Here is a 10358-nt window from a genome sequence, read left to right on the forward strand (position 1 = left end):
TTTTAAAAAGTCTCCTAGAGTTGATGTGTTCCCCTACCCCCCAAAAAATTTACTAGAATTGTTTAAAAAAGCCTAAAATATTTCACAAGTTCTCATTCCACTCTAATGCCCACTCCGAGAGCCCCATTCCACCAACGGGGTCTCCCCTGCCCTGAGCTGGATCACTTTCCCAATGACAAGTCCCCATTGACACCTGCCCAGTTAACACCCCCCGACTTTCTCCCCTCCCCAGGAGATACATAAGAGACTCCTATGTAGCCCTCCCTCCCAGTGAGGAACACCACTGGTACAGTTGTGAGGAGACAGGCAGTCCTTCAAAGCCTGAGCCACTCTGTCAAGAACTGCAGATCATACCTATCTGTAGTGCATCCTAGTCTAACAACCCCAGCTATCAAAAGAGATAGGACTTGTACACTGCCTGAAATCCAGCAAGCTAGGACAGCCAGCCACCTCCAGGATTCAGCCCTAGCTCCACAACTGCATTTACATAACTGAGCAGATGATCACTGCAGGAGGTGCGGGCAGTATCCTTTAACAGCGAGAAGTTCATGGGGGCTGTGGAGGGGGGAGATGAGTGAAGTTAATAGCCTCTTTCAGCTAAGAGGTGGCATTTACACTAGGGGGCAGCAGCGGGGGAGGTGAGAAAACCTGGATTTGTGCCGGAAATGGCCAACCTGGATTATCATACACATTTTAAAAAGAGAGTGGTCACTTTGGATGGGCTATTACCAGCAGGAGAGTGAGTTTGTGGGGGGGAGGGTGAGAAAACCTGGATTTGTGCTGGAAATGGCCCAACTTGATGATCACTTTAGATAAGCTATTACCAGCAGGAGAGTGGGGTGGGAGGAGGTATTGTTTCATGGTCTCTGTGTATATAATGTCTTCTGCAGTTTCCACGGTATGCATCCGATGAAGTGAGCTGTAGCTCACGAAAGCTCATGCTCAAATAAATTGGTGAGTCTCTAAGGTGCCACAAGTCCTCCTTTTCTTTTTGCGAATACAGACTAACACGGCTGCTACTCTGAAACCAGATTACCATCAGTTTTCTTTAAGGGGCGGGGGGGAAATAGGTGTCCCAGGGCTGGCAATTAGGTACGTGTTGGCTCCTGGTACAACTTAGCCATTCCTATTTAGTGCAGGAGAGGCAAGCTGGCTCGAGCAGATGAAATGGCAAAGAGCGGGCAGACACGGCAAGCTTGAAGGCCAAGTTTAGATTTATTTCACTGAGCAGGGAGGTGGAAGGAATAGGACTCAGCAGTTAGCTAAACTTAATGGCTCTGATGGCAAAGTCACCTTCCACAGACAGGTACTCAATGTTCTGCAGGCCCAGCCGATTGGGGAACGCGATCTCCTTGTCACCAGCCAGTTTCACCATCAGGTCTGCTGTGTCAAAGGAGATACAGATCTGCAAGGAGTAGGCACATTAGAACCAGCACAGGCAGCCAATCCCCATGACCTCTTAGAGACGGGTTAACCAGGAGCTTCGCCCAGACAGCATTAGCTACTCTTCCCTCAACTAGCATCTGTCTTGAGGGAGAGAAAGCCTGATTTCCCCAGATCTGGCTGAGAGGGCACCCCAAAAATCTCAAGGGGCCTCACTGGTGCCTTCACCTGAGTGAAGAGAGGCCTATTTCATTCATGTGAAGTGCTTTGCTGTATGGTGTGAAAGGTGCTGCAGGAATGTAGGGATAGGAACTCCCCAGGTCCAGAAGGACCCCAGCTCCATAAATCAAGTGCCCTCTTAGCATAGCTTTGTTCCCCACTCCCGGGTCCTCACCTCAGTCTTGTCACCCTGCTGGAAGGGAAAGTCAGTCTCCCTCTCCTCTGTCCCCCACATCCCATCCTCCATGGAGTTGCACACAATGACGTTCACATCCCCGTGGCTGTCGAAGCGTGGGTTGAAGTGCAGCACCAGGTTGCTGCGGTCCTTCCCCACATTCACAGCAAACCTGGCATGGAGGAGACAATCAGACACACAACCACACTACGCAGCCCCTCCCACCGGAGTCCAGACCGATCATCTCTGTAATGCAGAGACGGATCTAACAACAGAGAGAGCGGAAGCTGTCCGGAGACAGATTCACCTCTGGCACCTACCCCTGTCGTGTGCTAAGGGAAGAATCCCCACTGGTTACCTAAATGATGATGCAACATCTAACCCTTCCCAACTCACCCCTTGGCTTCCGGCAAGATCTTCCCCTTCACTTTGATGCACTCTCCAGCCTGGACGTTCAAGTGAGTAGCAACCAGTCTCTAAGGGAGTCAAGCCACAAACGTATTAGCCTCCCCCTTGGGGATCAACAGACCTACTTCCTCGGTTTGAAGGGAGAGGCAATAGCACCGGGGACACAAGAAATAAGTGCTGAGCATGAGCTAGAGACAAGACAAGTTCCAAACCATCCCCCTGATCAGTCAGCGACCAGAATCATTAACATGCAACCACAGTTCCGTGGCCTACGGAATGAGGTCTGTTGGTCTCCGTCCAGTTCCCATGGGGCAGGACTCCAAGTGTTCCCAGCCACAGGCACTAACTGGCCTGATGGCCAGCAGTCTGTCCAGAGGTCAAGCACTGAATGGACTAGAGGCGCACGTTGGTCTCATTAGCTGCAGCCCATGGGATTTGGGGATGTAACACACACAGGGAAGCCTGCACTGCTGCGCCTGCCGCTGCTTGGGCTTTACCTGCACTGGAGTTAAGAGGGCTCAATTCTTCCCTGGGAGTTTGACTAGCATTTTTCCCTAGCTGCCTTTCTAAAAGAAGCCACCGTTCATTTCTTAGGCGCCTGACCCTTTAGCGTGCAGAGAGGTAACTTCCCCGGCCTGCAGGAATTTGAGACTTAACCCTCTTTTAATCTACCCTCCCACATTTAAAGCCATGGCTGTTACTGTGCAATATCTACAACCCACCAGCTTGCTGTGCACACGGTCTTAGCCAGCCAGTGCTCCCGTGCACTGGGAGCCCTGAGTGGGGCTTGGCTTGCTAGCTGAAAGCGCTTGCCCATCAGCCAGCTTGCTTGCATACATCCCAGCCTCTGCTGCAGGGGAGCAAATGAAGTACATGAAAACATCCACCTTCAGCCCCTTGCTACCCTGTCTCCACCAGGTGCCACCCTTGTCTTGCAAAGGGCAGCCACTAACCCTGAAGGGAGCTGACCTTGATAAACAACCTCCATATCCAGCCTGTGTCTGGCCAGAGGCCCCATTCCACCCACTGGATCAGAAACACAAGCACCCTCACCTGAGGAGCTATTGGAATTTAGCTCCAAAGAGACCACAATAATGAGCTTAAGACCGAAACCTGTCACAGCCAGGGTTATATTGCATTAGACCAATGGAAACAGTAGCATTTGCACCAGTATCACCTCCTCCAGTTTTGGAGAGAGGGTCACTTTCCTTCATTTGGACACAGTTTTTTGTTTTATCTCCTTCTCCAGGAGGTGGGGGAGAGACAGTTCAGAGCCTGGGAACAGCTGCAACATTTCTCGCTTCACACCCCACCCCCAGGCAGACCTTCCCAACCCCTGTGTTACAGGGAGTCAGTGACCAATGGAGAGGCCAGATCTCTCCGGTTAGTGGGCTCTGATCCTGCAACCTGTTCTGGAAACTCGAACTGTCCTCATTTTAGTTGGATCAGCCAAGAGGCTATCCAGCCACCTGCATAGTCTATTCGGTTTTGTCCAGCTCTCCCATTCTCACCATAATGCTGAGGTCAGCCCAGCTATGATCTGCAGATTGCTAAACTGCTTATCACCATAGCATCTAAGCCCTACTTATCCTGGCTCCCTACACATCCCTCTTTTATTCTGTTTCTGGAGCACAGGCTGAAACTTGGTCGGATGGCAGAGCCAGGGAGGAGGTAGCCACCAAGACTGAGGAAGGTAAGCAATATTTAAGAGCTGCATTTCGGAGTTAGAGAGGGCTGAAAGGCCAAAGTTGGGTCAGTGACATGCCCCTATCCTGTAGTGCCCTATAGGGCTGAGTTAAAGGGGGTTTATTTTAAGTTAAAAGAACCCAAAAAAGGCTCTATACAGGCATGAAATGTTTTATAAGAGTTCTCAAGAAAAAAAAAAGTGTACTTCGATATTCTTTCCAGACTGTCTAAGACATTGGAAACATTAGTAGAGTTACTGACGCTACAAGTGCTGAAAACTGTTAACCTAAATAATAAGTGGCCCACCGTGAACCCTTCAAAACAAAGGCTACTTAGATGAATTTTTATTTTTGCAAGATATTTCCATCTCTAGTGTTCCTTCCCCCTCAGTGTTATAGTCCAATCATGCATTTTTCTTCCATCACTGACATATGGCCCAACCCAATACCCACAGCTACTAACCCTTTAGCTATTTCCCCCTCCGTTAAAGAAATTCTTCTATTCCAAGGTACAACAGAAAAAGAGCCCTGCAGCTCACCCTGGGAGAGCCTTAAGAGAGAAGTCAGATGAGTGGGGGGGGGGGGTATGTACTAGACCAGCTGTCTGGTCACCCAGCACATGATTCACAGCTCTCCCAAAAAGAAAAGGAGGACTTGTGGCACCTTAGAGACTAACAAACAAATTTATTTGAGCATAAGTCCTCCTTTTCTTTTTGCAGATACAGACTTACACAGCTGCTACTCTGAAAGCTCTCCCAAACACACTCACCAGCAGTTAACCTTCTTCCAGGATTCCACACCTAGCTTCCTATCCCCCTGTCTTGCAAGTAAAGCCCTAACCAGTCCCAGCTACAGAGAGACAAGACTCACACATTCCATGCTGCTGACTGAAGCCACACCACAGTTAGGACAACTGCTTGCTTTCCAGTTCCAAGATTCAGCTGTGTGACTCAGCACTACCTCTACAGGGCCTTTAAACAGCTGACCTGGGCAGCAAAGGGCTCACATGATTAAACAGGTGGGTGAGTGGGTGGGGCTGGGGCTGGGAAAGAGTCAGTTCTTCTTCTTCCAAACTTCAGGCATACAAAGAGAGACCAGCAGACCAGCTTCAATACAGTATTTGGTTTGGAAACCAAACTGAGCTTTTTTCAGCCGAGCAGTAACATTTGCACTGGCTGGCAGCAGCGTGGTTTCGGATCAATATCCCCAGTTTGCTTTAAAGAAGCAGCGAACATGCATGAATCTCAGGGCTGGTAGTTATAGAATTGTTTGCTTCGGGAACAATTCACTGTGCTTATGCTAGCTAACTGAAAACCAGCCTGTCCACGCACAACCATCCCTCCAGCAGCTGCTCTGCCAGGGTATTGTGGCATCTATCCCACAAATCGAAGCCCCGCCAGCTCCATGTGGGCAGTGTTGGGCTTTTGAAAACATACTGGCTAAGGCAGAGGTGTGGGAGCCTAAAGGATATGATTCTAATCCTGGCTTTGCTGCTGTGTCTCCATTTGCCCATCTGTAAAATGGGAGAAATAATTCTCATCCCCCTCACAGAACGTGTGTAACGAGGCCTGATGCTTGCAAAGCATTTTGGGATTCTTCGGTGGAAGGGGCTATAGCAGCGCAAAGTATTATTGCTATTGGCAATTAAATAAAAGTGTTGCTGTAGGCAAGGATGGTATTAAAAAGCGTGTCTAAAAATCGAGGCCGTTCGTGTGGGGCACCAGTAAACAAACTGGGTATTCAGACCTCAGCTTTTTCACACAGCATGGCCTAGCCAGTTTTGATCTGCATGCACTAGAATCCGGGGGTGGGCAGGAGCCACGCTTTGGTGTGAGCTGAGGAAAAGACGCGGTAGAAGGAAATGCAGCCAGCAAGGGAAGGATTGTTTGTCAGCGAGCTGCTACCACACGTTATTCCCCCGGGGGGGGTCTCTTGGCAAAGCCATAACGTGGCCCCATTAGGATTCTGCAAAGAGGAGTCAGGAGAGCTGGGTTTTGTTCCTGGCTCTGCCGTGGACTTTCCAAGTCACTTAGGCCCAGATCCACACACAGTATATACATGCTGCAGCTGGGAGCCAGCTTCCCAGACTGGTACACAGACAGAGACTAAGAAAAGGAGGACTTGTGGCACCTTAGAGACTAACAAATTTATTTGAGCATAAGCTTTCGTGAGCTACAGCTCACTTCATCGGATGTATTCAGTGGAAAATACAGTGGGGAGATTTATATACATAGAGAACATGAAATAATGGGTGTTGCCATACACACTGTAACGAGAGTGATCACTTAAGGTGAGCGATTACCAGCAGGGACTAGTGCACTCAACGTAGCAATGTGGAGGTTGTGGCATGGGCCAGCCTGACACTCCGGGACCAAACTCAGGTGGCTAGCTACATCCACGCTGGTACTGCCCATCAGTCAGTCTAGTCTACCTATGATGGGAGACATGGTCCCAGCTGGAGTGTAGACATACCCAAAGGTATTTAGGCACTTAATGCTGATTGTGGTAGTTACGTGCGGCTAAATACCTTTGAGGATCTGGGCCTTAACTCCTCTGTGCCTCTATTTCTCCCTGGGGATAACTAAACCTACTTTACAGTGGTGGTGTAAGAGTTCGTTAATGTTTTGCAAAGTGCTTTGTGAGTCCTTCAAATGGAAGCTGCTATAGAAGGGCAAAATACCATTATCTGTTTGGTAAGCAATGACTAATGGCTGAGATGGGTATCCACCTATATAGAAGGGCTGTCAACACTGGACTTGTTTAGGGTGTGCGTGAAATTGAGCAAAGGAATTTATGGCTGAATAGCAGAGGGAAATGTCCTGCCTGTGGGATCTACATCAAACTCCAGTGTCCCAAACTCCCTCTGACCCCTGACTTCTATTAATCACCCTGAAAAATCACCCTCAAATCCCAAACCTTAGTTATCTGAATGTCCAAGTGTCCCCATGACAGAGTGGGAATCATGTCTATACTGCCTTTGAGCTGGGAAATGCTCCCACTCCCATGGGAAGTGCTGAAAGCCATATCCCATCAGACATCTAAAACTGGACAAAGCACTAGAAAAAATACTGAAGGAAACTACTTTGTGATCTCAGAAGATGGACTGTGGCTCTGAGCTCCATGTGGGCAGGCCTCTTCACACATGTAGAAGCCCCACTGAAACCAAAGGGGCTTTGCATGGGCACAAGGGGTCTCTGTGAGTGGAGCTTGTTGCAGGATCAGAGCCTTAGTGACCCATCTCCTGCCTGTTTAGGGCCTGATCCAAAGCCCATTGAGGTCAATCTCTAGAACCTGATCTACACACCAAAGTACTGGCTTAACTAAAGGTGTGGTTTTTTGGCTGATGTAGTTAAACCCTCTCAATCTCCTGTGTGGAGACTCAAATAGGCTTCAGTCTGATTTATATGGGGTTAACTTGCATAGTGAATGTACAGGTACAAGCTCCCCGGACTAAAAACTGTTTTAAACCAATATAAAAGTTTCGACAACAGGGGTTTGCCCCAGTTGAACTCAGCTGGTTTTCAAACCGACATTAATTAAACTGGTGTCAAGTCTGCGTGTAAACGGGGCTGAGAGCGCTCTGATTTCTGTTGGTGGTGGTTGGATGTGTGCGGCCCTGTTCATGGCCACTCCTGGGCTACGATAAATTCTGTCCGGGTTCTTGTGGTGTTTTACATTCAAATCCATGGCCGTGGCTACATGAGGCAAGTGACCACATGTAGATCAGAGTACTTGTTCCAGAATAAAATCACTTCTATCCCAGAACAGAAGAGTTATTCTGGAATAGCTAAATTATATTGGAATAAGAAAAGGAGTAGTATTCGTGGCACCTTAGAGACTAAGAAATTTATTTGAGCATGAGCTTTCTGATGAAGTGAGCTGTAGCTCACGAAAGCTCATGCTCAAATAAATTGGTTAGTCTCTAAGGTGCCACAAGTCCTCCTGTTCTTTTTGCGAATACAGACTAACACGGCTGCTACTCTGAAACCTATATTGGAATAGTTATTCCAGAATAGCTATGCTGGTGAATTTTGTGTTATGTGGACAAGGCCTAAACAACTTGGAAAGGCCTTGCCACTAGCATTTTCTATTCTCCCTAACCCTCTGTTCCCTCCCTTCACTATTCCTGGAGCTCTGCCATGAGTGTCTCTGCAAATCATGCTGTTCCTTCCCCCGGCCCTGTGGTGCCCCAGGCATGATTTGCTGGTGTCAGTGCTTTCACTGTTAAAGCACATCTTTCTTACAAACAGCCAGTCTAGTCTCTGCTGTCCCTGCCCTTAAAGGCTGTTCCTTCAGACAAGGAGATATAATTGCAGAGTCAAACTGAACTGAGTATTTTCCTCAGCGCCCCAGTGACAACGAGGGGTTGGAATGATGTTCAGGACCAGAACGGGGTCAGCAGCAGCCCCTCTGCTCTGTGCTGATGTAATGTGCCACCATTCTTATGCCAGGCTGAGGGAGCAAAGTGTGGGGCCAGAGAAGAATCCCAACAGTGTCTGTGATGCCAGACTGGCTCCCTCCTCCCTAAAAGATTCTTCCACAAACCTCTCTTCTGCGTGGAGGGGAAGGAAGAACTCATCCCCTCCCTACTTTTCCACAGGGTGAGAGAAAGAAAAGGACCCTTGGCAGCTCCCCATCCCCTCCAAGGTCTTTGTAGCAGGGCAGATGGGGAGCCCTCCTCTCCACATGAAAAAGAATTTGCTCCGAACCTTGGATCCTCTGCACCACACATGAGGGAAGGAAGGGAGAACCCATCACCTCCATCCAGGGGGAAGAAGGACTAAACCAAAGCCCTTTTCCACCCACACCCCAGACTACTTCTGCCGCTGGGGGCGGCTCTGTGCCTGGGGATGCCAGGTGGACCGCCCCACCAGCAGTGAGTGGACTAAGCTTTCCGTAGGATTTCCTCCCTGGAATATGTATGTCTGACACCAGTGCCCTCAGCCTTCCTCTGCATGTTGCTGCTCGCTGTGACCAATAGGTGTCACTCTCAGAGCAAACATGAACTGGGTGGGGATATGGAGAACACAGAGGCGAAGAGAAGAAATAAAGAGTCCCTCATAACACTCTTGCAGCAAGAAGCCTCAGTGCAAAGGTGCCTGGAGTAACCACACACAATTGCTGCCAGGGAGAAAAATGCAATATTCCTCACTGTGTGGGGCACTAAATTCAGTCCTCACATAAATACAACTGACATACGGCTCTGTGCATCTCCCCAAAGGCCCAAACTATCCCCACCACAGGGATAGTAAGGATTTCCCTCAGGGAAATTGTTTCCTCAGGGGCAAGGGTAACAGGAGATTCAGCCCCCTCAACACACAGATCCCCACATGCCTGCGGCTTTCAGAGGAATCTGTTGGATGCCGGAGCCATCCAAATGGAGGCTGCCTCCCCACACCCTCCTGGCTCCCTCTGCTGCTCACCTCCTGGGACCGTGCCTCCAGGCTTTCTTCTCGCCTCAGCCCCCTCGTTCCTTCTGTGCGGGCCTCAGCACAGAAGGGCCCCTTGCACGATTTACCATTTGTGGAGCCATTGCCTGGAGGGTTGTTCATGTGGGGCCACAAGGCAGCTCTTGGGGAGGATGGTGGGGTTTGAGCCATGTCTGCTTCTCCACCGCCCCATGCTTGGAGAGCTACCGCTGAGAAGTGTTATATAAGAGCTAGGTGGTATTTATCACTAAATACTATTAGTATTTATCCCCATTATCCGAGATGAGCAGCAGCCCTCAGAGGCTCCATCTGTTTCCCCGGCACCCACGCCCAGCTTTGTTGCTTTGTGGTGCACCCATACACAGCACCACTTATTTGTTTATTTGCATTTTTTTCTAAATTACTAATTGTCTGAGTGACAATTTGACAACTTGAGAAAGAAACAACAAAGGTGGGGTGAAGGCCTCTGTTTCTCATGTTTAAAAAAGAAAAAAAAAAAAACAATGGGTTTGCTGAAGCTACATCCTCCATTGCATCTGTTCCTGTATGGGGTGGGGCTGGCATGCTTCGTAAGCTGCGCTGAGGGCGGTGGCTGCCCGCTCAGCGGCTCCTTAGAACTGGAGTAACAAAGGGAATTCGATGCCCTTAGCTTATCACAGGTGCCTTGCGAGCACTAGGAAACAATCAGCCTGTAGTTCTCCCCTGGTGAGGCTTTGCAGCAGCAGAGGAAGGCTGGGCTTGTAGCTAAATGCACTGGACTCAGGAGAACGGCATTCAAGTCCCAGTTCTACCAAAGACTCCCTGGGTTACCTGGAGCAATCACTTAGCACTTGTCTACACTGGAAAGTTTTGCCACTTTAACTATACTGGTATAATCAAAGGGACACCACCACTCGTGTGGAGGCAGTTCTGCCCATATAAAAGTGCTTTTCCTGTCTAGCTTATCCTGGTTCAGGAAGTGAAATAAACTATGCCGGGATAACTACAGTCACACTGGGGTTGTTCCTGGATCATTATATCAGTAAAACAAATCACACCCCTTAGCACCATATTTTTACT

The 10358-nt window shown here is 49.1% G+C and overlaps 1 protein-coding gene across 1 annotated transcript; it reads right to left on the reverse strand.

Annotated features, from left to right (window-relative positions):
• Positions 1 to 1196: 1196 nt before the first annotated feature.
• On the reverse strand, positions 1197 to 4837 carry LOC140909933 (16 kDa beta-galactoside-binding lectin-like). Its single transcript, XM_073340026.1, has 4 exons — positions 4741 to 4837; positions 2174 to 2253; positions 1778 to 1949; positions 1197 to 1405 (listed from the first exon to the last, which is right to left on the reverse strand). The coding sequence occupies exons 1-4, from the start codon at positions 4747 to 4749 to the stop codon at positions 1259 to 1261; spliced, it is 408 nt and encodes a 135-aa protein (XP_073196127.1). The 5' UTR covers positions 4750 to 4837; the 3' UTR covers positions 1197 to 1258.
• Between the last annotated feature and the right edge of the window lie 5521 nt (positions 4838 to 10358).

This window comes from Lepidochelys kempii, chromosome 4 (genome assembly GCF_965140265.1).
Source record: "Lepidochelys kempii isolate rLepKem1 chromosome 4, rLepKem1.hap2, whole genome shotgun sequence".
Classification (NCBI taxonomy): domain Eukaryota; kingdom Metazoa; phylum Chordata; order Testudines; family Cheloniidae; genus Lepidochelys; species Lepidochelys kempii.

What these genes read in the sequence shown, in the direction of transcription:
- LOC140909933 (XM_073340026.1), bottom strand. An exon ending in ATCTTGCCGGAAGCCAAGGG is followed by an intron (nt 1,950 to 2,173) that starts GTGAGTTGGGAA and finishes CCTCCATGCCAG; the next exon opens with GTTTGCTGTGAATGTGGGGA. An exon ending in AGCAGGGTGACAAGACTGAG is followed by an intron (nt 1,406 to 1,777) that starts GTGAGGACCCGG and finishes TACTCCTTGCAG; the next exon opens with ATCTGTATCTCCTTTGACAC.